The sequence below is a fragment of the Meleagris gallopavo genome, chromosome 21 (assembly GCF_905368555.1).
Source record: "Meleagris gallopavo chromosome 21, MGAL_WU_HG_1.1, whole genome shotgun sequence".
NCBI lineage: Eukaryota > Metazoa > Chordata > Aves > Galliformes > Phasianidae > Meleagris > Meleagris gallopavo.
Window position 1 is genome coordinate 2,611,634 of NC_139424.1, and position 25,303 is coordinate 2,636,936.

The 25,303-nt window shown below is 44.6% G+C and overlaps 2 protein-coding genes across 5 annotated transcripts in view; both read right to left on the reverse strand.

Moving 5' to 3' along the window:
• Positions 1–560: 560 nt before the first annotated feature.
• Positions 561–10,055, reverse strand: NCF1 (neutrophil cytosolic factor 1). The gene is made up of 12 exons (XM_003211658.5): positions 8,785–10,055; positions 7,245–7,390; positions 6,950–7,030; positions 6,590–6,665; positions 5,477–5,642; positions 5,316–5,371; positions 4,880–5,002; positions 4,293–4,400; positions 3,626–3,743; positions 3,180–3,284; positions 1,497–1,636; positions 561–1,149 (listed from the first exon to the last, which is right to left on the reverse strand). Exons 2-12 carry the CDS (start codon positions 7,314–7,316, stop codon positions 1,031–1,033), a joined length of 1,164 nt encoding a protein of 387 aa, XP_003211706.2. The 5' UTR covers positions 7,317–7,390; positions 8,785–10,055; the 3' UTR covers positions 561–1,030.
• A 145-nt stretch (positions 10,056–10,200) lies between these two features.
• Positions 10,201–25,303, reverse strand: part of GTF2I (general transcription factor IIi) — a 55,494-nt gene continuing 40,391 nt past the window's right edge. Inside the window, exons 21-34 of one of the 4 annotated variants that reach the window (XM_085240637.1) lie at positions 24,877–24,935; positions 24,365–24,448; positions 23,778–23,873; positions 22,786–22,851; positions 21,759–21,942; positions 20,786–20,838; positions 19,981–20,091; positions 19,210–19,293; positions 18,233–18,416; positions 17,323–17,351; positions 15,925–15,993; positions 14,599–14,637; positions 12,788–12,863; positions 10,201–11,325 (exon numbers count right to left, since the gene is read on the reverse strand). In XM_085240637.1, the coding sequence (XP_085096763.1) occupies positions 12,805–12,863; positions 14,599–14,637; positions 15,925–15,993; positions 17,323–17,351; positions 18,233–18,416; positions 19,210–19,293; positions 19,981–20,091; positions 20,786–20,838; positions 21,759–21,942; positions 22,786–22,851; positions 23,778–23,873; positions 24,365–24,448; positions 24,877–24,935 (1,117 nt within the window). In that variant the 3' untranslated portion in view covers positions 10,201–11,325; positions 12,788–12,804. Of the gene's footprint in view, positions 11,330–12,765; positions 12,864–14,598; positions 14,638–15,924; positions 15,994–17,322; positions 17,352–18,232; positions 18,417–19,209; positions 19,294–19,980; positions 20,092–20,785; positions 20,839–21,758; positions 21,943–22,785; positions 22,852–23,777; positions 23,874–24,364; positions 24,449–24,876; positions 24,936–25,303 lie in introns of all 4 variants that reach the window. The other 3 variants (XM_085240635.1, XM_085240638.1, XM_085240636.1) reach the window with 3 other exon arrangements.

The following is a 25,303-nucleotide window of genomic DNA, read 5'->3' on the forward strand; positions in this document are numbered from 1 at the left end:
CGCGCCCCTCGTCTTAAAGTGGCAATGCCGGCCATCTCAGAGGGTGGGCCCGGCCCAAACCGAGACCCCAACCTAAACCCAAAGCCAGAACTTCGCCCAAACTCTGCTGGCGTCGCCGCAGTAGGGCTGGCTGCGGTGTCACCTCACATAACCCTCGTGTTCTGCTCCCTGCCGTGTAGCAGTGTCATCCCCCCACCATACTGGGCCCCTCTGCGACGGCCAAAGGCCACCTGACATGGCAGCAATCAGGCTGCAAAGGGGCAGGAACAGCCATGCGGAGCTCTTCAGCCCTTTGCGATACCCTGCCCCCATCTCACACCCCACCGCCATTTGGGGCAGCTTAGCCTCGTGGCCTCCTGACATGACAGCCACCTCCTCACGGCCATATCACTTCAGGGTCTCCTCAGTTCACAGCCGCCTCTCATGGCCGCTTACCCTCAAGGAAACTTCACCTCATGGCCGCCCCTGAGGCTCAGCTCACTCCTCACACTTGCACCTTCAGCCCCAGTATCCCACTAGAGGGAGCAGAGAAGAAAGCTTTCACCAGAGAGCTTTCACTATTTAACCGAATTGGTTCAGCATCGATACCTTGTTTATTGATCAGTTGTCCACACAGCATGAAAGCACTGAAATACACATATAAAGTGTCTCTTTATGCTACACTGCTTTTTGTGCACGTTATTTACATGTTAGGGTTTTCTCACAGTGATTGAAGCCCTGGCTACACTCTCAGCGCAATGCTGGTAACTGTTAAAAACCAGAAAAAAAAAATCATTCAGAATACAAATAAGGGATAAAAGTGAACCTGCTAGTGATGAGGAACCTGGGCTGTGGGAAGGCTCAGCCCACAGGTGCTGGTGGAAGTGCTCACACTGCTCCTTGGGGCAGCTTGAGGCCGCTGTGCTGTGGGGTTAACACAGAGCCTGGGCTCACAGCTGCTCTGGGAGACACGCAGACCCCCAGCCTGGCTCGATGCCCCCTCTGCACAAGAGATAAAGCATCTGATCGCAGGGTTTGGGGGCTGAGAGCCTCACATGATCTTCCTCCTGGTACTCTCTGTGCAGCGGTTCATGATGAGGTCTTTGCTGGGCCGGGGAGGAACTGCAGGCTGAGCCTTTGACTTGTTCTCTTCTTGCTCATTTGTCTCAGCTGTGGATGAAACAGATGTAGAGATGGGTCAGAGCCCTGCACAACCCCACACCTCCATGTGCTCCTCCAGGTCTTCCTGTGAAAAGGCACAGCTGGAGGCCATGCTGCCCTGTAAGGACAGGCCAAGCCTGTGGCCACAAAGTGCAAAGGGTTTGAGAGAAAAGAGGATTTACTTCCTTCTCTCCCCCTACATCTTTCAGTCTGGCACAGAGATTCTCAAGTCTATTTGTTTATGTCACACTGCCAGCAACCAGTGTTGGAGAGCATGAACCATGTCATAAAATCATAGAATAGCAGTCCTGCAGGACTTCAGTCCAGTCTAGGTCAAGGACCCTGCTGAGACTTACGGATGATGTCCTTGTTCTGCAAATTGCCCCTCATGTTCCTCCGGTTCTGCATATACTTCTTGCTGTTCCTCCTGTAGGTTTCCTGGCTGATCTGCTTCCGTCCCTTGTTGTGGATACTCTTTGCATTGCGGATGGTGGATCTGCAGCAAGTCAGAAATTAAATGTTCCGTTTCCACAACCATAGTTCTCACTCACACAGTTTCTCCAAGAATCCCCAGCCCTGCTTCTGTACACTGTGCTTCCTGCTCTGCCTTGCCTGAACACCCCTACCCACTTTTCATTTCCACTTGACAGAAGGCAGCAGGCGACTGCCAGCCCTGGGGGTGAACTGCTGTTAGGAGGCAGCTAGAGCAATGCTTTGGGAGCGTGTGCTGATGGGTGAAACCTGAGGCCTGGAAAGCGAAGGTGGGGATGGCAAGGTAGATCAGGCACAATGCTGAAAAGGGCAGGAGAGGCATGAGGTTTTCCCCAGAATTCAAGAAACTCCTGGAAGAGACGTACAACATTGCTTGCAGGTGGGTGGATGGATGGATGGATATGGTATCTATGCTGGCTGCTGCACTGAGCTTCCCAGAAGCTTCCCTGAGCTTCTGGGGACAGAGCCTGGGGCAGGTGCCCGTGCAGCTGTCTGCTCAGTGCTGAACCCACAGCAGACACCACAGAGAGAAGTGAAAGGCTGAGCTCTGGGCTATGCGGAGCCACACTGCTGTGGGAAAGCCCCAGCATTCAGGGCGGTCCCCAGGCAGGCAGACAGAGCCATTGCTTTGTTGACATGACCAGGATGAGAGTGGCGGCTTTCACCACCCACGGCACCATCCTGCTCTGCTGGAGGCACCTGCAGCCCTCTGCCTTCAGCCCCTGCCTAGTTTCAGTGTGTGCCCTGTTTTGTAGCCAAGCTCTTCCCCACTGCAACGGCAGTGCTCCGAGCCCAAATTCATGCTGTGGCCCTTCCTTGCTAAGCACTGTGCCAGTTCCCACCTGCTTCTGCTGTGCACTGCTATCAGCAGTGCCACGGGGACAGGTCACTGTCCTCACAGCGTCACCTCCCCAAGGGCATCAGTAAGCATCAGTGCACTCAAATAAGCGGATTTGTACCATTTTACACTGCCTCACCATCAACCCATGCTCCAGCAGAGCCGGATTTTGAGAGATTTTATAGAAAGCTGCCTTGTTTTCTTGTGGGGGAAGAAAAGATCCAGGCAAGCTCTGCCCTTCTTAGCCATTGTCGTTGCATCAGAATTAATGAGCTATTATTGGTTTTTATCTTTTTAATCAAAATAAAATCCCTTCCATTAGCTCAAATCCTCCCATCAGATTAGGCCATTTGGCAGCCCTGATTAGTCAAATCTCTCCCTGCTTCTCAAAGATTCAGTGGATGCACTTAGGGGAAAAAAAAAAAAAAAATCTAATTTGAAAATTAAACGAGATTAGCCCAGAAAAGAAACTCTGCAGAAGGGCAAGGAGAAATGTGCCTCTCTGATCCTGCCTGATCAGGGCTGTCTCTTCTGCAGTCCTGCAGGATCTGCTCCTGTTCTCTGTGCTCTGCTCACCTCTCTCCTCTCTCTGCATTGCCAGGGTGAACAGGGGACACCACACACCCAAAAGATTCATTTCACCCTCTCGAAGAAGAGCTTTTGCCCTCTTGCCTTCCTCCCTTCCTCCCTCCCTTAGCTCATTTCCTACCTCCGGGGGGGAATGTGGTTCCTCAGCCCACTTTTCTCAGCAGTGTTCACCTCCCCAGATTTCTGCAGGTACATGGAGGGGTAATAACCTGTGGTTTCATCCTTCCTGCAACACAAAGCAACACTGCTTGTTCTCCAGATCACAAAGGCAGCTGGGATTCCCCTAGGAAAGTCCAAAACTACACAGTGAGATAAGGCTGGGATGAAAGCTGAGGTTTCACCAAACAAACTGTGCCAGAATACTTAGAGGCAGGAAAAATAACAGATGCATTTTTTCCATCTGCTGCCTCCTTGGCGGTTGCACTTAGCAAAGCCACAAGACTACTAGAAGTCGTGCAAAAGAAAACGTTGGGCAGCAGCACCAAATGGTCCACAGATGTCACAGCCTTGATGTGAAGAACCTCAGGTCCATCCCATCCCATTGCCTGCTTTCGTGGTGTTTCTCACCTGATGACCCACCAGCCATCAAGCAGCTTGTGGATCACCTCGATGGTGTCACCCTCCTTGAGTGTCAGCTCGTCCTCCTCCACAGCCGTGTAGCTTTTCTGCACCACGTACAGCTCACCTGCACACACACAACTGGGACATCACCCCCAGCCATGGGGCTCAGCCTCTCCTTCACTGAGCAGAGGAAGCACCAGAGCATCAACCTGCAATTTTAGGCAAACCCAGAATGTTCCAGGTCTTCAAGCCTGGACTGAGCTCTGCTGGTGCAATAGCTCCTCCAGGTCCACCCAGCACTTCTGCAGGAGAAAGCTGGCGAGTGCAAGTAATGAAAGGACATTTATCTAGGCTGAAAAGCATGTTTGTAATTTGGGTGATTAAATGAGGAACAAGGAAGTGCTGTGCTAATAGAGTCTGCTACAGTATTTTGAAAACCACAAAGATGAAGCCCTGATAGCAATGAGCAGAAAGCTGAAGGACTCCTCCTGCCCGGCACAACAGGGACACGTGCTCACAGCAGGCAATAAGGGGAGTGCAGGAGCTCAGTGCAAGGGAAAGCCTGTGCTACTCCTACAGTGTTATCCCCGTGCCCACAGGTCCTGCCTTTCAATGAACTGTCCTCCAGATGGGTGATGCTCTTGGAAACGCTGTGATTTTCTGAGTGTTTTACCTGCATAGTTGGGCTCCTGCTCCTCTGATTCATCAGGACCATCCATCGGCTCCAGATAGGCAGCTGGCACCCAGCCCCGCTTGTTCTTTAACTGGCAAAACCACCAACCTGCAAGGAGAGCAGGGTGGGCAAGAACAGGGGCAGCGTGGAGGCTGCAGGAACGGCCAGCAGCGGCCGTGTTCCCCATCCCGTGTTCAGGAGTCCCCATGACACATCCGGAAGGGCACTGGGGCTGTTCTTTGTTTTTGTGGTGGTGTAACTGGGGAGCCCAGCCACTTCATGCTGCTTCCTCTTGGGCAGGAACTGTCCCGAGGCATGTGAGGAGGCTGCAGGGTTTTCTAGGATTGCCTCACAACCCCACACTCCAACCAGAACCAACCGTCACGGGGCTCCATGTGAATGTGAATCGGGAAGCACTGAGAAGTTTGGCGCTGGGCCTTTCCATCAGCGGCCCCTCACACAACCTTTATTGTTGTAACTGAAACCATAGGGACACAGTGTGTGGGTGGAAGACACAAAGGCTGTCCTCACCCCTGCTGAGTTGGTGGCCAGGAATGGTGCTGGCCCGCAGTAGCATGGACACCTACCAGTCTCACTCTTTTCCACGACGTCCACGGCATCCCCAGCTTTTAGAGCCATCTCAGACTTGGAGCTCTTCTCGTAGTCGGCGATGGCTCGGTACGTCTGCAGGACGATGGGGCCTGTGATGTCTGTGGGAGAGAAGAGAGACATTCCCTCCTCGCACAGAAATACTCTATTTCAGCCACATTAAAAGCAACTCCAGTACAGCCTAACACAAAACCTCAGCACCTTCTAGGACTTAACAGCTACGTCCCGGACTCTTTTCCCCATGGAATGAAGTTTTCACACAGCAGCAGGGCTGCTTTTGCCCTCTGCTGTCATCCACAGCCCCTGCCATGGGGCAGCCTGCCCCTGCTCAGCCCCATCCACCCACACTCCCCCTCTCCCTGTGCATTTTGCTGTGGCAGAGGCAGCCCCATGCAGACCCCCCAGGCCTCTCACCGCTGGCGTTTTTCTTTGCATCCTTGGGCAGGAGGAACACCTCAGGCTTCCTGATCCTACATGGAGCAAAGTGGTGCATTAGCTAGGTCCCAAGAGCTAATTATTACGTGATTAATTGGTGTTGCACCACGGAGGTGAAGAACTGGCCCTGCTGCACTCACTGGCTGTCTGTGACGGGGTTCATGTCATCGGGCCGGACCTCAAAGAAGCTGACCACGTGCAGGCAGCGGGAGATCTTGTGGGGCAGGTTGACCAGCGTGTAGCAGTACTCAGCCAGCGTGCCCTGCCTGCTCTGCGTCGAGCGCTGCCCATCAAACCACTTTGGGGCTGGTGGAGAAGGGAAAGGAGTCAGAAAAAGCAGACAGAAAACCACAGATTTACATCTTGCTGAGCAGGCTGCTCTGCACCTGAAAATGAGTGGCTTTGGTGCCAGTGAGCAAGTGTAGAACTTGCACAGCTAAGCTCATCCCTGCAGCCCACAACCCTTGCACAAGCCCTAGGAAAACCCCACTGAGCCCTATTTTGGTTACAGGATAATTCCCACACGTGCTCAGGCCATGCCCAGCTGTAACAAGGCTCGCTGCATCCAGGGCACCAGGAATGGCTCAGAGGACAACGCGGACACATGGACATCCCTCCTTCCCAGCAAACCCCACTTGCAGCTCCAACCCATGGCACAGCACTGAACCCCACATCGGGCACACACGTGAATGACAGCCCCATGGCTGTCCCACTCCTGGTGCTTTCAGTCCTCCAAACACAGCAGTGTGCTGTGCTGGGCAGTCCCGTGCTCAGAAGAGGACACTCCTGGCAGCTTGTAATAGCAGAAAGCAGAAAAACACTCATCCTGCTGTGCACTGCAGAGATCCTCCTTGAGGAGTCAGAGCCCACAGCTACTTCTCCCTCCCTGCCTTGTTTGAAGAAGGAAATTAAATGTAAGGGGGATTTTTCCTGAGCTGCACCTTGCTTAGGTACAAAGAGTCAGCTCTTTGCATCAGTTTATACCATCTCCTTGAACATACGTTGCATTGCTTCCCCTAATACCTTTCTCTATCATCACAAAAGCACCAAAAGCCATCCTGTGGATGGTGTCATCAAAGGAGGGCTGTGTTCAAGGCACCCAGCACCAGACAGACCCTGCTGGGGTTTTGATTTCCAGCCCCAAAAGCAGGAAGAGAGATGGCAGCCAATATCTGCAGAGGGGCAGAGCAGCTTGGGGCGATTTCTCAAGCGGCTGTGATTTCTAGTCCAGCCCCCAGTCCTCTGCCTCTTACCTGGTAAGTGTGGGATGATCCGGTTCTCCGCATTGATGTCTCCAGACTCGATGGGGAACATCTCCTTCAGTGCTTTCTATGGAGCAGGGCCGAGCAGGGCTGTGAGAATGGCACGGGGACCCCTCCGCAACACCCACAGCTCGCCCCTCCCAGCTGCAGTCTGCAACCCAACACCAGGAGAAACCTCCCTGAGGACACCGGACTCCCCATTCCTGGGGCAAAGGAGATGTAAAGATGGGGACCCAAGAGCCTCCCTTGAGCCAGGTTCGTTTGGGGGCAGTTCCAGCTCAAATCTGCTGTCTGCTTTTGCCTCCCTGCCCAACCCTGAATTGGGGGTGGTGTCTCCCTGGGTCTGCTCACATGGAACTCGTAGATCTCGGTGAACCGGCGGTAGATGAGCTTTTCAGAGAGGTCATTCCACTTCACCAGGAACATGTAGACCTGTGGGGCAGAGCAGAGTGCTGCAGCTCAGCACGTGGCCGGGACCCCAAACCCCAGCAGGGTTTCATCCTCTAGCTGCTTCCAGCCCGTGCCATTCCCATGACCCCCAGCTCCACAAAGGGATGCTCTTAAACCCTTAATCACAGCTATCTCAAGAAATACATTGGCCAAGCTTCTGCCCCAGCCAGCCCTCCACTGCTCACTGTGCACTTACATAGTGTTGGCTGGGGAAGAACCTCTTCTCATAGCCCAGCAGCTCGATGTGCCGGATGAAGGCATCCCCCATAGCTGCTCCCACTTGGTTCTGTGCTGCTCCTCCCTGTGCTCCACTCCCTTCTGCCTTCGCCTTGCACTGTTTCACTGTTAAAAGCCCCAGGAAAACGGAAGCTGTGTTGCAATCACATCTGTAACTGTTCAGCCGCTGTAGCTTTTATTGAGCCAGTATTTCCTGCTGCAGCCCAACCCCAGCCCACTCCTGGCTGGAGAAAGCGCAGCCTCCAGCCCCAGCAGCCAAGTGACACTGCTGTGGCTCAGGAGCTGCAATGCCCATTTTGCAGCACTGCAGGCAGGAACAAGCGCATTGACAAAGGCAATGGGAGCAGGAATCTGTACTCACTCCTTCTGGAAGCATCCAGTGTGCTCCCACTGGGCCCAGTGTGTTCCTGAGACCAGGGACAGTGGCACCATCCCCCTGGGGAAGCAGGTGGGACAGGTTGCAAACAGGCTGGGCCCTGCCTTTGCATCACCATTTTCTTCCCATCACCTGCAGCATCCTCAAAAAGCTGCCACCAAGGATCTGACCCCTCCACCGGTGGCCCTGAGCCAGGCAAGGTTTGCTCCAGCTGCATCGAAGAGATGAAACCCAGCAGCTTTACCCCCAACCCGAGGCATGGGATGCTGCAGCTGTTGAGGTAACGCATATGGGTCAAACAAACGTTTCTTTTTGACTTTAAAGTGGGGACTTCCCTATAAGTGAGTCAACATTAAGCAACAAATCATATAATTAAAAAAAAAATCCACCTAGAGCTGTTTGCATTCTGCTAATAGCCAGATTGCTGTTACATATGCAGTAACGTTTTTACGAAAGCTCATTTCTTAATTAGGGTTGTGCTAAATTTAAAACTGAGTTACAGACAGTGCATCGTTGGAAAGAGTGCACGTGTTTCTTTCAATTTCCTCATTTTTCTTCTTGCAAAGAAGAAAGTGTGAGAAGTGAAATGGAGGTTTTAGATCTCACTGCTGGCACTGGGTTAATCTATAATGCAATGCAAGGCATAACTCAGCGTGCTGCTTGGTATGATGCACTGATTAGTGCTCCCACTAATTGCCCAACAATTCCTAGATAGGAAGAAAAGTCACTTCAGAAGAAAATTCTTGGAAGAGTAATGACCCAGCTGAGACGTAAAGCTGATTTATGGAGTTCATCAGAGGATTCATGCTTATGGAAAACAAGGCTGGCACCTGAAGGCAGCACCTGACGCCTGAGAGATGCTGAGAATTTCCACTGGCCTGAAATGCCAGGAGCAGCAGTGCTTCTCAGCACTGCACACCTCTTCTAGGGGAAGCACAACTTCAGCTGATGGGGTTTGTATGGTCAAGAAGGGCACCGAAGAGGAAGCACTGGATATCTGAAGCTCCTTGGAAGAATGGACCGTCTCCCTTTCTATGGCATTGCACCCACAACCAGCACCAAAAGACTGTGCTGGACCTCCCCTGACACCCAGTCATTGCTGCAGTGAGATCAGGGTGCCTACCTGAGGGTGTCCTACACTGCCTGCAACCAAACTGCTCTTAAGGAGAGCAGAACAGGCTGTGTGTTCTGACAGATACTCCTCTGGCACTTCATCACCCCCAGGGTTCTCTGCTGGAAGAAAGAAAACATTCAAAGCTCTGGTAAGGTGTTACAATCGTATTTATTTCCTCATTTATCTGTACAGCCAAGGCTTTTTAGGGCACTATCACTCAGTGCCCAAAGAGTGGAACACCTTATGTGTTACTAGTTCAGAAATGAATCAGATTTTCATACATGGTCAACACCTTAAAAGTCTGCTGCCTACTATATGTATAGATCATTTTCAATATAAAATCGGTATTTGGAAGGTATAAAATCAGTGCAATTATTTTGTCAGTTTAATTTATCCCTACTGCTTTTAACCCAAAATGCCCGAGACCATCAAAAGAGCCATGAGTGCCGACTGCTGATGTGCACCCCAACACTAATGAGATCTGCCACAGGGATGGACCCAATCCCAGCCTTCAGCATTTCCAGTAAAACCACTGTCATCAGTTTTCACTTCATTTTTTCAAGCTCTCATACACCCGAGTGTGATACATTTACAGGACATCCGCGCCAGGCAGTCATGTCATGCCATTATTACAGTTCATTATAATGCCCCACTCAACTCATGTTAGCACCAACTCCATATGAGCAACAGAGCCCTACAGGACTGACGTGCAAGGAGTGCTGCCCTAAGGGCAATGACAGTGAAGGAGGGATGGCCTTCCCTTCTGCTTTCTCAAAAAGGGAAGCATGAAAAGCTGTGTTAACTCATTTCCCCACCCTAAAAAGTTTTGGCAGCAATTGTGAAACTGGCTGTCATTCTGTAACAACTTAATTATAGAGATCCATTGAAGTGAAATATATCAGTGGCTGTGAGCTGGGAGAGTCCCCACATAAGTGAGTGTCACCATGTAAAAAAATCCATTGGGCTCACTGATGTGGGGCTGACACAAGGCAGCACTGCATCCATCACCTGCTGTCAGCACTTTGAAAACGGTTCAGCACAGAGCTATCCCTGCCCCTACTGCCACCACGACGACAACCAGATACTTACAGTGCCTCCAAACATCATAAAGCAGGAGCACTTAGACCTATATGGAGCAATCATGCCAGCACACGAGCTACAGCCCTCTCCCTGCCTTACATTGAGAGCATGTGCTGCTCTGAACCTGTCTGCAGAGTTCCTCCTGTTGATGTTCCTCGGGACAGACACTACACCCAACTGCACCAAGTCTTCAAAGTTGTCCTTGAAGATGCACCACTCAGCACTGCTTTCGTTGTCCAAAGGGTGTGACAGGAACTCAGTTCTTCACTGTAGTATCCATGCTGTAGATATTCTACCTGCCTACAAAGTTACTGCTATATGAACATACATGGACAGTCACAAAAAGACCCATCAGAAATATCTTTATTTCTTAATGAGGGAATAAGGTTGAGCATTTGTGGATAATGCAGTCATCCCAACCTCTTATTGTCAGGATTTTACAACTCTCACAGGTTGTGAAACTTCAAGAAATGAATACATGAGACTCTCACATGATGTGGGGCATAAACAGGACTATGGGAGATTTAAGTTTTGACACAGCTTAAGTTTTTACAGCAGCTTGTGGTGCAGGATTCTGTAGGTAGTTCTGGATGAACGCAGGACATTACCCACAGCCTGCAGGAGAAAAACTCACTCAGGTCCATTAAGTTTTGTCTAAATTAGGGCTGCCAGAGCAGACCCATCATACAAATCCCACGTGATACTCTGATAAAACATGCACTTATTACTTTCAATTAATGGAGCAAACTATAAAAGGGTTAAATTTAAATGGGCTACAAGTCCACAAACTGATATACTGTCCATCTCATCAATGCATACTAGCAGTCAAGTGAACCAGCTTACCTTTTATTTTTTATTTATTTACCTTTTATTTATTTATTCTTTAGTAGCTTATGGTAGCAGTGGTAATGAGAAGACAGTTGGACTAGATGATCTTATAGGTCGTTTCCAACCTTGTGATTCTACGATTCTATGATTCTACAAAAAACATGAGAGTTGTGGCAGATGTAGGAAAAATTAGTGCAAATATACACATACCATTGACCAATCAGCCATGAAAGGAGTAAGAACAAAAAAAGTCAGTGATCTGTTTTCTCCAAAGTAAAACTAACAAACTGAACTACTTGCACTGTTTCTTCATTACAGAAGCTGAGATATATTCAGGCACAGTGGAATTCAGCTTTACTGGGAAATGTAGATGGCCTCTGTTAAGTCCCCGTTCATTTGAATCCTTATCATCTCCCCAGTATTGCTGCAACAAATTTAGTCCTTATAATATATTCCAGAGCAAAACCAGCCATTTCAAATCTGCAGTCATTCTTCACATTAAGTCAATTCACAGAACTGCTGAAAAAGTAGACATTTCTATCTCAAAGTACAAAAGGGTTTGTATAGAAGGTACTTCTCTTATACAGTTATATTACACAGCTCAGCACAGTCCCGGCAAGCTCTTCTCAGCTCTGGGTGCTTCTGGCTAGACAGAAGTAAAACAAAAGTGAGTTAGTTTCATTGCTGATCTATGATGAACTACAAATACTTGTAGGCTTCACTGCTTTGAGTTCTTCAGGCCTAGAATTAAAGACCACATGGAAGGTGAACACTGCTCTTCATCAGTGGGATTACATGTGTGCTTGAGTGCTTCCTGTATCAATTTAGATGGAATATTCGCTTTAATACACATTCTTTAGCTAGTCCTTTGCAAAGAACACAAGGACCACTGCAGCTCTGGAGCAAGGCCTGTACCATGCCACTGCCACACAGGGATGGAGCAGATGTTACAGAATTGCAGAAATGCTGTCTGCAAGAGGCTCCAGCCTCGCTCCCAAAGGACTGCAGCTCACAACAGCTTAGCCCTGGTGTTGACAGATCTTAACATCCACCAAGGAAGTGGGTTCTGCCACTTCTCTGTGTGACTTTTATCCCTTTTGTCAGAGCCTTGAGATGTGCTGGGAGTGCTTCACAGGGCTAATTTGTGCCCGGGTGCCCACAAAGCTTGTTTCATATCCCAAGGAAAGTGGAAAAGCGTTGGCAAGAGAACAAACCTACGTTCTCCAAGGTGAAACCCATCAGCTGGGATGCTCTTACATACACAACCTTCACGTGAGTGTTAGAACCACCAACAACAGATGCATAACATCAGTTAGGGCACATCATTTTCTCCATCAGTCAGTGTTCATGCTGCATTGACAGAGGGCCATGGCTTTGGCTGTCCTTGCCTCCAAAAATCCAGATGCTGCCAAGAGTGAAATCCCCAGGCTCCTCCAGCCACTGCTCCTTGGGAGCTGGCAAACTACTCTGGCAGGCACATCTGCTTAGGCCAGCAGAAAGTAATTGTGACCAGCCAGAGCTTGGAGTTGCTGATCACTGGCCTGTGCCCTCAGGTTGGAATAGCATACAGAATCATCTCCTCTGTGATGAACACAACGGTTCTGAAAGAAGTTAGTTTGTCATCAAAATGCTAATGTCATCAAAAGCTAAGTTTTTGGCCAGTGTCTCAAGCTTAGGCAATACTTCAATCTTAGTGAAGAGCTCTCCTGCCCAAGTACAATTTGGAAACAGTATAAACCTTACCAAGAATAAACACGCTCTTTCACCAACCACGTCAGAGCTCTTCACAAACATGATTTCCCCCTGAGGTTCATAATTACCATCTCCTATTTTTATTCATAGACTATGATACAGCCCAGTTCTCCCTTGGAACGACTCCCTCACAAATCTGAACACAGTACACTTTACGTTGTATTCTGGTAAGGCAGTGAGAACATTCGACACAGAAGAGAACTAAGACAAAATAATTCCAAAGTCAAGCAAAGGACTGGCACCTTCTGGCATTCAATCTTTGCCCTCTTCTCCCCACCCTACACTGTCAAAGCATTATTCCTTGACCAGTGTTTACTCCTTGACACGTACTAACTCCAAGAACCACAATTACCGCAGTAGGGATGAGCTCTACCACGTTGGGCCAGGTTCTTGCTTTATTTGACAACTTTCTTCTGTTTCTGTAACATCTGTTGAAAAAGGACAAATGCAATGAACAAATGAATGAACTGAATGTCTTCCAAAGCCAGCAAACAACATCTGACCACACACCCTTGTGCTCAAGTCATGCCTTCTGGTTAACAAATTAACATTCATTGCACAAGCTTGTTTTCATAGCACTGGCCATTTCTCAGATTTTATTTTCATCTGTAAGACCACTGTTCTCCACAACCACATACAGACCATTTCTGCATTATTATATTTCAATCCATGCAAAATGAATTTTGACCTTAGCTAATTTTTCTTCTCCAATGCACAGTATCACACAGGAAGGCATTATTAGATGTTAAAAAAAAAAAGAGAGAGAAATTTGATCTTGTTGGCTAAAGCATTCATCAACTTTTCATACAATATTTTTCATTTCCAAGAGACTTCATTAGAAAATCTTTGCTCTTCTTGTTCATAGGGATGCTGGGAGGTAAATCAAAGCAATCTCATGTCTTTATAGCACTGCCTATATGTCCTGGAGCCTGATTTTGTTCTTTTTATAAACAGAGAGTATGATGTTGAAAGGAAATTGGTTTTTTACTGAAGCTGTTTGCAAGGTTCAGGGCTAGAGTAATTCATCATAGCAAAGCTAGGCTGTCTCAGCACATGATGCTTGATCCCTCCCAGCCTAGTTCTGATGGGACCGTGTGCACTTCAGCAGCAACACACCTTTTCTCAACATCATTTCTCTGATAGCTGGACCCGACTGCAGCTTTGGATGACAAATTCAAAAACACATTTGTCTATTTCTTCAAAAGAATCACTTTAAAAGGCTCCCCTTTAAAGATTCAGGAACTGTCCCACTCCACCTAACAGTTTCAGTGATCCCACACCGTTTTGGCAGCACAAAGACATTTGATGTTTCAGCCTTCAGAAACCATAAGCAATGGAAATTAGAAAGGACATCTCCCCAGGAAAGGACACAGAAGAACAGAAGTGCTGCAGTTTGCAGCTCTCTCTTTCAGAGAGTTCAAGCAGGATTAGAGAACAAACTCAAGTTGTGAGCTCTAAGATGCAAAGCGGTGCTGCACAGCCACGTCCATTCCGGTGCTGCTGGCCATGTGGCAGCACTGCTCTCCACACTTCTTTTTCTTCCAGAGCTTCACAACTCCCCTCAACAAACCCTGTGAATAAGCTCAGGCCAATACAGCATTCAAATTTTCTGATGATGGCAATCGTTCACTTGCATAAGTTGTCAAAACGACTGCATGGAATAACTAGATGCTCACTCAGGATATGAGCAATCCCTCAAAGCCTATATATAGTCATGACTCACCCACCAAAAACAGCAATTCATAAAACTCTTTTGTACAAATTATCTGAATAATAACTTCTGCTGCAGAGTATCTTCCATGTGATGCAGCACAATATTAAAACAGATGTCCAATAAATGCCTCGTTTTGTTGTTTAAATTGACGAGTCTTCTTTGAAAAGAAAGATGCAGCTTTGTTCAAAATGATTTTAGGAAGAAGTTTTTCACCCAGAGGGTGGTGAGGCACTGGAACAGGTTGCCCAAGGAGGCTGTGGATGCCCCAAACCTGGAGGCATTCAAGGCCAGGCTGGATGTGGCTCTGGGCAGCCTGGGCTGCTGGATGGTGACCTGCACACAGCAGGGGCTTGGAAGTGGATGAGCACTGTGCTCCTTTTCAACCCAGGCCATTCTGTGATTTTATGACTTTAAAGTATTTTTTGATATAGCTGAAGACAAACACTCACCTCCTGAAGATAGCTCTGTTTGCCTTGGTTCAGCTGGCTCTTAAATGAAAAACAAACAAAAAATAAAAGTCAAATGAATATCCGTGTCGTTTCCAGGGTATGAAATAGGTAAGTGTCTCAGTAAAAGTTAGGAAAATTAAGTTTTCTCTGAAATAAGAAGAAAAAAAAGTCTCATTTTTTCCCCTCTTAGAATCACATAAGTATTTCTGAGACAAAGATCTGTAGCTTGCTATTGACTTCATAGTAAAATATAAAAAGCATCCAAACGTTCACTGTATCACATTAACATTCTCCTCGGTGTGTGGGTCACTGTGGCACACATCACTGAGCTCCAGCAAAACAATGCATACCTGCACAGAATGTATCAGATTTGCATCAGCTTAATTCAAACCACTTAAATATGTCTGGATTTCAAACATACATCACACCACTTCTGGATACTTTTGTTCTCAGTGGTGAGCACGTGTATTTTGGTGGAGAGGGGGAAGCTGCAGAGTAGAGGGCAAAAATCACATTTTATTTCCATAATGCCTTTTCTACAATCTGGGTTGATGGCTTAGAGACTGACAGCTGTTGGGAAAGCCACAGAACCTTTTCAACAGTGCGGGTGAGTTAAGGACGGAGTTCACCCAACAGAAACAGACGTTTTTCTCCCTGCCAACTTTTCCCAACAGAAGCAGAGGAGGGAACAGCTCCCCTTCTGTTACTACAGAAGTGCCCCTTACTCTTGAAATGTTTAATAAATGTTTTCTCTCTCTTTCTCTGAGTGGCAGTCTGTTCAGCCAATAGCAGAAGGCTAATAGTAACTTGAGATACAGATTTCACACAGAACAAAATTCTCAATTCAGATTAAGAAGGGCCACGTGAGCGCAGTCCAGATACAATCTAACAGGGCTTTCAGTGCTGTTTAGTGGATAGAAATTCCATCCAGACCCTTTTCTGGGTTCTTACACATTTTGCAGGCAAACTTAACTTGGCTGAACATCCATCTGGCACAGACACACACTCTGAGTTAAGCAGACATCATTAAACAGACACGGAATTGCCTTTATATATTGCCTCTACTGATCCTTCCTTTCAGCTCACTCCTCATCTGCAAAAATCAGATTAAGGAACACGCCAGTGACATAGCTTGAAGGAAGCAATGCTTCTTTCTATTAACGTGTTAATATTTAATGGCTATAAACATCATCATTGCATACCATCTGTCAGAATATAACAGCTCATCATAAGCAGTGCATACCCAGGGCATGGCTACTGATATCATCTGCCAATAGCATCTAGAACTCCACATCCCACCCCTTCTGCAAGGACACACTGCATCACCTGTTAGTGTGGGTGCTGCTGCTGCTGGTGCTGCTGGTGGTGCTTCTGCTTCAGTTTTCTCCATTAGCTCTAAGATCAGACATGATCATCATTAACTTTACAACAAAAACGGTCCCACATGTAACACAAGGGCAATTTTACCTCTGGTATCTGCAAATCCTGAAACTTGTTGCATTACAAGGTCACTATCTGAGCCACAGTTCAATATTTTTTGTTTCAGAAAAAAGCATTCTTGCTTTTTTCTTGCCTGCAAGTACCTACAATTTCCTAGTAATTTCTCTCATGCTCCCCAGAGCAGGAATGTTCCATATCTACAAGTAGGCTCAGAGACTAACAATAATTCACTCCAATATCAGTATCAGTTCTTTCTGATCAGAATTAACTGACAAAGATACTGAAGGAAAGTCACACATTCAGTGACCAATTTCCTGCTCTGGTAATGGCAGATGATCCCATATCTGCTGTTTTTCCTCAGTTAATTTGCCAGCATCAGTCCCAACAAACACTGAAAACTACGCTGGAGAGAAAACAGTTTAATAGATTCTTTCATTTTTAATTCAATCCTCTGGCAACGTCATCAATGTTCATCTGCCTGAAGTGTTCCCTCCTACAAAGGGATCTCCTGCCCACCTAAGGAGGTGTGCCCAGGATTGGTAAGCAGCTCAGTATGAGTTCCCAATTACAACACCTTCCTGAGAACATTCTGTCCTTGCCATTCACAGACCTCAGTACGTCAGCCAGAATATTATACGTGTGGCTTGATGCAAATGAATGAGTACTGGGATGCTAAGGCTGAGGCTGGGTAAGGCCAAACTACTGACAGCAGGTTATTTGGCCACATTGGCTCTGAAAGAATACAACACAAGGGTTCACTTGTAACAACAGTGTTTTGCTGCTTGCTTTTTCTTTAAATAAGATGTTAAAAAATAAGGTCACAATAATTACAAGCAATTGGAAATACTAAGACTTGTTTTTTTGAACCAAATTTGAGTAACATGCAATGCAACACACTAGCAATTGCATTCTGCCTCTCTCAACTGTTACAGCTTCAGCAGAACGCAGGACTTCTTCTTGGGACACGGTTCTGCAGCTGCTCTAAAGTTGTTTATTAACTTAACTCCTGCTAATTAACTGCTACTATGATGGATTCAAACCGAAAATAGAGACACTGCCATGAAAGTCTGTTGCACACTCAGGGTCCTAAATCTCCTTGGGACTCTGCAGCTGAAAAATACAAAATGAATGTCTTGCATTTTCTTATCAAAGTTAATGCTAATTTTAGGCGCTGATCACACTGTTCTCGTGTTCATTTCACATTCCACAAAGTCAACATGGAGAAAACTGATCCTGGTAAGTTACAAAATTACAGTTGCTATCAGTGTCACAGAAATTACTTACGGTTGTTCATCACAAGTCCTGGAAATGGTCTGTAAAAAAAAAAAAACAACAAACAGAAAGAACACATCATTCTGAAACACACTGTGTGGGATCTCCTTCTTGAGGCATCCTTACCTAAAAGCTGTGAGCTTTGCTACCAACTGCTAACAGAAAGTGGAACAAAACAGGAGGTACCATCATAGCACCTCCTGGGTGCTTAATGGTCAAGGGTTGAGAATTTAGACACCTTTAGTTGAAGTTACATTTAAAAAGTGTCTCTCTCTCTATAGAGACCAAAGCTTTCAGATACCTTTGGAGCAGACTGTCATTTCATGAGTTACAGCAACTTTAATATTTGTTTTCGGTTCCTGAAGTCCTCCTGAGTGTGATTCCAGTATTTTATCTATTCTGCTTCATGCAGACAAACACACTCTGTATAGATGTGTGTGCATATACACATATACAAAAATTAACTTATACTGCAATTGTAAATATTTTTTTGTAAATATGTTTTAAAATACTAGAAAAAAAACATCAAAAAATTTACCTCCACACAAGAATTTTGTTACAAATTTCAAAATCATTAGGAATAAAACAAGCACAAACATACTATCTATTGTCAAGTTTTGGAGCAGGGTACTGTCTCCAGGCTTAATCTTATAAATAGGACAGCAGAGCCCACAGCACTGCAGTACATAAAATGAGTAAGACAGCATCTCAGAAGACAGCTTGCCTTAATATTAACAATACATCCTTTGTCATACTGCTACCAACATCTGGGCTTCATCTGATCTGACACACTGCTAGCCCAAAGAGCCATATCTTCCACTACTGAAAGAGGCACTGCGACTTCTCTTCTCGCAATGTGAATTTCTACAAGCTACAGGGCTGTCCTCACATTCATACAATCTAATCCACGGCAGCTCCATACCGGATGACAGTAAATTTGATGAACTCTGATGATTCCAAAATCTTCCTCATGGAGCTGATCTCCAGATAACTGGGAGCTTTAAATGACACTCCAGGAGGCATCCCATCCACCACCACGCAGCCAGGGTTGATTGTGATTTTTCTGTATGGGACTTTCACGGGAAAATTCATACCGATGGCTTCACCTTAATGAGAGAGGTCATGTTTGTTTTCAGGTTCACATATTTATGATCACACCGAAGAAAGAAAACACAGTTTTAGTTAAGAAACTAAATGCAAATACAAGCTTTCTATCACATCTGTAAACGAAAATCTACTTGATGATTAAATCATTAGTGTTAGAAGTGGATGTTCTGGATTGCACTCATGAACATTGCTGCAAGATCATTAGTTTAAAACCCCGCTCAGACAGCTCCCACATGAAGAACACAGATCCCCTTTCTTCTAAAGAATAGGTTATCTAAAGAAATATCAAACTGAAGGAAAATAAAGCATTTCCTCCAACACCCACAAAAAAACATTTCAACACAGCACTAGCAAAGGAATTTCAGATAAAGAAATTCAGGTGATTATTGTTGTACAGTGCAGTTACACAGTAAAATAAAGAAAACTGGAAGTTGTATTTTGAAAATTACTCTAATTTCAAGTATAAATTGCTTGAGACTATGGAGCTGTAAGATGAATCATGGTTTGCAAGCAAAATAAATATTCTGTCCATGTATACACAGAAAGAAATAGGATGTGGGAGAACATAAAGCTATGTGTACTGCTGAGACTTGTTAGTTCAAAATACCCAATGACCTACTTGCATTATCAAAGATTCTTCTGGAAGCCAGAGCACAACTTTCATATACAATTCTCAAATTTGTCCACTTCATTTCAGTGATGATATACGCCAGAAATGATGATTCAGTAACATCCCCATGAGCACTAGTTCCATTCACACCTAAGTCAGAAGGGGAAGTAAGAAGCACTTACCAAACTTCCTGCTGAAGAGATCATTCACTTGCTCTCTCAGTTGTCTGGCCTTCTCTACCTTTGAAAGTCGTTCACTTTCATCATCTGAAATAAATTGTTAGAAAAGTATGAGAATTAAGTAGGCTTTTTTCCCCTGAAGTTTGAAAATAGACTTTGTCTTTGTTCCTACTTTTGACAGTACCACAGAATTGTATTTACATGAACAACATAAGATCTACTTCCTAGAGGTGGCTTTTTAAGCTTCATCTGAAAACCGAAACTGTATTCATTTGCTTATAGTACATATAATGGTGGAGGAAACGTAAAAGCAAAGTGAGATTGAATCATTAGCCACAGCATGCAATGGAGCTCCTTTCTAATGAATGTAATGCATGCTTGAGAAAGCAGTCAGTGTTGTTTAAGAGAAAACAGTTCAGCCTGCGTGGTTAATCAGTGAAGTCCAAGATCAGATCTCTTGAATTTGTCAAGAAAGCTGGCAATCAATATTTAATTTATTTAAAGAGTTAAAAGAAAAAAAAAAAAAAACGGAAAAATAAGGACACTTCTCAACCTGAGGGCTGGATCAAGAATATTCCAGACTCATCACCAAATAGATACTCATAAAAGTTAGAAAACATTTAACATCTTGGAAAAACAAGATGCTAAACGTTGCTTTTTCTTGACTGTACTGTGTTTCTGTCAACTGTCCAGGTTGTAAGAAAATATCAGATGAAACAAATACTGTGAAGACTGCAATACAAGGAGTACAAAGTGAAATCAGATTATGCACACCTAGCAAAGTTACTTGAATGATGTTAAGATCTTCAACTCCCGCTGCTGTGCTCACTGCTGTATTTGCTGTAGTGCTTGCTGTATTGGCTGTATTAGATGGATTATTTTTTCCTGAAAATAAAAGAGTTCATTTAAAAAACAGCTGTGGAGAAACACACATCTTGAATGTCACATATAAAGGAAATCTGGCAAAACAGCAGATATTTGCAAAGCTTTCAAAGCACACTCAATCTCGTTTCCAAAATGCATTCACAGAATAATTGCCCTGCAGTTGTATTTTGAGCCACACAGTCCAGACTCGGAATAAAAGTTAACAATGACTCAAAACATTTAATCCATGTTCTGCCTCAGCTGGCATAATTTTCTACCAGCTATCTGCACACCATCCGTGGAGAACTCCCCATTTAACATGAGCTACATATCAGCAGCAATTAACCTAAGATCTGAATTACTTCTACGGATTGTACATCACTTGTTGTATTTTGATGAAAGGCAGTAAAACTCTATCAGACATGAATATTCTATTGAGGATAACACAGAGTGTTAATACACTCTTGCTAAAGCTATATTCCAAATAGTTTGGAAAGTAGAGAGAGCTGCTGTGCATGCAGGCCAGTGGCACAGGACTTCAGGCTGGACCTCAAATTTAGCTTGGATAACAACTTCCCTACATCTTAAGACCAAACTACCAGCCACAACATAGAGTGAATCTTTCAGGGATTCATCAACACCAAGCAGCGTTCCTCATTTGCATTCAATCCTTGAAACAGACTTATCTAGGGCATTAAGCAGTTGCAAAACTCACTCTGGGGACTTCTAGCAGAACTCTCCTTCACCGCCGCCTCAAACATCTCAGGCCTGCAAAGAGATTAAACATTTCTTGTGCAACAATCCAATGACATTTATTTCAGCAACATTAAAGAAAATGTCATATCCCAGTGGTTATTTTTCAAACGACAGGAACTACCTGATACCATAAACGCCATAATCCTCTCGGCCAGACAGAGACCTCCACACTTCCCTTGCTTGTTTCCACACTGGCACATGGCTATCTAAATCCATGCTAGATGAGTAAAACCAATTCTTACAACACCCCAACATATGCAACACCATTTTTCAGCCTTCAGTACACTGCTACTAAGCTTTTGCTCTGGCTAACTCCTAAGTGCCCCATGCAATAGGAACTACACAGAATCATAGAATAATTGGGGTTAGAAGGGACCTTTAAGATCATTTCGTTCCACCTCCCCTCTAGACCAGCTTGTTCATAGCCCACTCAGCCTGGCCTTGAATGCTTCCAGGGGTGGGGCATCCACAGCCTCACTGCACAACCTGCACCAGTGCCTCACCACCCCTCATAGTAAAGAATTTCTTCCTAATATCTAGTCTGAAGCTACCCTCTTCCAGTTTAAATTGGCCCTTATCCTGTCGCTACCTGCCCTTATAAAAAGTCCCTCCCCAGCCTTCCTGTAGGCCTCTTCAGGTACTGGAAGGAAAAAAACAACTGATACAAACACTGAAATGGGCTAAGGAACCTGAACTCGTTCTTCAGCCCTAAACAGGTCGTCAGTCTTTTCCAGAGCAGAAGAAAATGACTACATCTCACTCCACCTCCACAAGAGCTTTCTAATTATTTGCTCATTTACTAAGATATCCCAGTGTGTATTTTAGACAGGTGAGAGAGTCATTCAGCAACTCGGCATCACAGAGTTTATTCTTCAGTGTACTACAATTCATTTCTAAAGGAGTGGATTACCAGACACATGTCAGACTCTTACTTTTTAATAATGAATTTTATCTTAGATTTGTTTCTCAGAATCTTCTCTAGCCTCGGAATTCCAAAAGTAGAAGGTCGTCGGAACGGCACTCCATCTGGTAGGCCTTCCACATAGAAAACCTCCGGGAAGGATTCGAACAACGCAAACGGTACCTTCACTGGCTCACTCAGCCCCAGTGCTTCCCCTGAAACACAACAGAGCCGATAATCCTCCAGCTAGACAACTGCTGTGCTCCTAGAAAGGAGAACACCTCGGGTATAAACAGGTTAGCACAGCTGGCACGTACACACTAGGCCAAGTGGAAGCACCAGGTTTTGCTTTTCTTGGTGATGGCTATGAGTAAGCAAAAAGGAAAACAATCACCAACCCAACACTTCCTCAAGCAGTGAACCAGATTATAATTAGCAGTTGAAAACATTAGACAGCTTATGACTGGCTTGGCCTGCATGCAAGGCTATTGTACTTCACTCAGTTATACACAACATATTTGTCTCTGTGTTTGCACCAATGGCAGATGACACTGGTGTTCTTGTTCCTGTCACCTGCAGGAGTAACGACTGTCTCACTGCAATTATTGGAGGAGATGGTTCAATATGTATACGTATGAATGAATATATATCCACTCAGCTTCTTACAATGACTTCAGATTAAACAGTAGGAATTGATTGGGCACATGACTCTCTAGAACACACATTATCATGCAGAGGCTCCAGCCAAACGAACTCCCATTCATAATCAGAGTGAGAAACGCTTAACAAGAGTGGCAGGATGTGGAATCACCATTTCTCTGGGTCATTAAAGAAGCAGTAATCAAACCACAACTTCTCCATTTCCAAACAGAAATAATGAGAGGAAATGTGACACAGAACTGCAATTACTCTATGTGAGAATGAACTCAAGTGAGAGAATGCCTACAACATGCAAGGAGTGTAGGACCTTAGGAAGAAATGTGTGAACATATCTGTCGTACACCTAACTGTGTGTTCATTAGAAAGGCACCTCAGTGATAAGGAATCAATGAACTTACCACATTTTTCATTAAAAAGATTTTCAACTTTCTGCTTTAGGTCAGTAATTTTGGCATTCCATGCCTCTGCCGGGAGAAAATGAGAACAATTAAATCAACACTCACACAGCGAATTAATCCTTGAAGAATATTTTTAAAGCCGCCTAATAAATTCTTTTGCTTGATAACCAATTTACTGTGACATTAAAAAGAACAAAATGGCTTTCATTCTGCAAATGGCCCTGAAACGTTCTGCTGCAGCCTAAACCTAAAGCCATGAGAATCCTCACTTTGCTAAAGCTCTGAAAAACACTGTTACTACATAAAATTAATGCAATCGTGATCCAAATTTACGATATCAATTAAAATTAAAAATACAAAAATCAATTAGTCATCTGAGCCAACTGTCAAATAGTAGCAGAAAGCTCTTACGCATTCAGTGACATGCCCAACTGTGTCACTTCCAGGCTTGCCTTGACTATACTGGTTTTATGGAATTGGTAGCACTGAAGAGGTCCAAAACAGAGGTCTCACAAAATCAGCTCTGTTAAGAGCATGGCTTACTAACCATAGTTCAGATTCGCCCTTCTCTTACATACCACTCACATACATCTGCACAGAGAGGCTCAACACTTCAGGTTCACTGAGGGCTTATTAAGCTTATGCACAACATAAGACCTCAGCTCTGTTAAAGCACTCTCATGGCACTCTGCACCAGACAGCAAATCCATCAAGAGTCTGCAGCACTGTGACATGACAGAGCAGCACAAGTCTCAAAGGTTTAATTCTGAAGGTTAATAAGATCTTAATGGACCTGTAATGCATTTGAAGAGCATTCTTCAAACATCATCCAGGGGTTCTGTGATGCATATTACTATTGATGACTGAGAACTGGCTGTATGTGACAACAAGAAGTTTGTGAATGAATTCAAAATCTCTCTGATATGAAGCCACCGGATTTTTCAACACTAATATGAATGGAATGTATCCATGCTAATTCCCATAATATTTACCAAAAGAAAAATCTCTTCCTCTTGGCTTGAAACTCATACCAGACCCATTGGTTTGAGAATTAGTTTGAACATCTGCTGCTTGTGCTTTATTAGGACCTGTAAAGAAAGATGTTACTTATAGACATGCAGAGAGCAGAAGCATACATCATACAGAAGAACAACACACCCAGCTTGATCACCAGAGAAAGATTAACTTCTGAATCAAGACTGGAATTGAAAAAAAAAGCTTTCAGAATTTCTTCTAGGATCGTAAGTAAGCATTTGACACAATTGCTCACATCTGTCATTTCTCTGCTCAGGATTACATCAGTTCCCACATCTCTGCTTGGAATAAAAGTCTCAAGCAAACTGTCAAACTCACACATTTTACATAGCCATCATTGCACAGAATCCAGTGTTATTCAGAAATGAAAAATAAAATCTTCTATACTGAAATGTATCTGCAGCCCTGAGATGATACTGGGTTTGTTACACAAGGTGCAGACAGAAATAAATTCTACAGTATGAAAACTTAAAAGAACAGGGTAAAACAATTACAAGAATAGAACAGGAAAGGGTAAGAATATTTTATTATATTTCTTCCTTACCTTCTTCAACAGTAACTTCTATCTCTGGAACCTGTAAATTGCTTGCAGGACTTTGTAACCTTTTCGAACTCTTTGGATTTGCTGCTAGAAATCAAGATATTATAAGCTGTAATGCACAGTCTATGCTGTGTAGCTTGCACAGCTAACCAAGAAAACCAAACTCCATTTTGAAAAGTCCAGCAGACTAACCTGTATCTGTACTAAGTACAGCTTACACTGTAAAAACTGTACAATCCAGACAGCAGCAAAATAAAAGTTGTAGAACTTGGGCAAATAGTATACTCTCTACTGGAATAGTCTTAAGTAAAGGAAAAAAAAAAAAAAGAAAAAGAAATATATTCAAGCAATTTTTCTTAATACTAGTAGATTCAGAGGCTACCCTGCTAGTTCACCTTAATGACTTTGTTTGTTTGCAACACCATGTTTTCCTACCATAAAGACCTCTGTCTGCTAAGGAAGCAGAAAGCAAACGCTTATGAATCTACAGCAGTAAATAATACTTAACTGTTTACCTTTAGTGTTTAATTGACTAGCCAGCCTTGATGGCAAATAGGAGGCAACAAGCTCAGGCCTAAAAATCAAACACAGTACAATTCAATTCCATATGCAAGAAAAATAATACAGCAAAATATCCCAAATTTCATGGAATTCTGTCAGATTCAGATGTACATAACATTCCCTTTCCACAAAAAGGTTCTGCTAGAAGCATGTGTGACTCTAGATCTATAAGCAGAAAAAGCCAGAAAAGAAAGCTACACATTCCACTCTAATAAACAAACAAAAAAATGAGGAAAGAAAAACAAAATGAAGCTTCCAGGTACAGGGCCATTTTTTTTCCCTAGATCTATGATGCACAAAACACAAATTATGCACTTGAAATTCCTAAGGAAGTTACACGCTTTTATGAGACCAATTGAGGTGAAAAAATCTGCTTTGTGG

Bases quoted from the DNA above. Each gene is read 5' to 3' on its own strand.
- NCF1 (XM_003211658.5), bottom strand. From the start codon at position 7,316: ATGGGGGATGCCTTCATCCGGCACATCGAGCTGCTGGGCTATGAGAAG. The intron at 5,643-6,589 runs GTAAGAGGCAGA...CTTCTCCACCAG, and splicing joins GATCATCCCACACTTACCAG to CCCCAAAGTGGTTTGATGGG. The intron at 5,372-5,476 runs GTGAGTGCAGCA...TGCTCCATGTAG, and splicing joins AACCCCGTCACAGACAGCCA to GATCAGGAAGCCTGAGGTGT.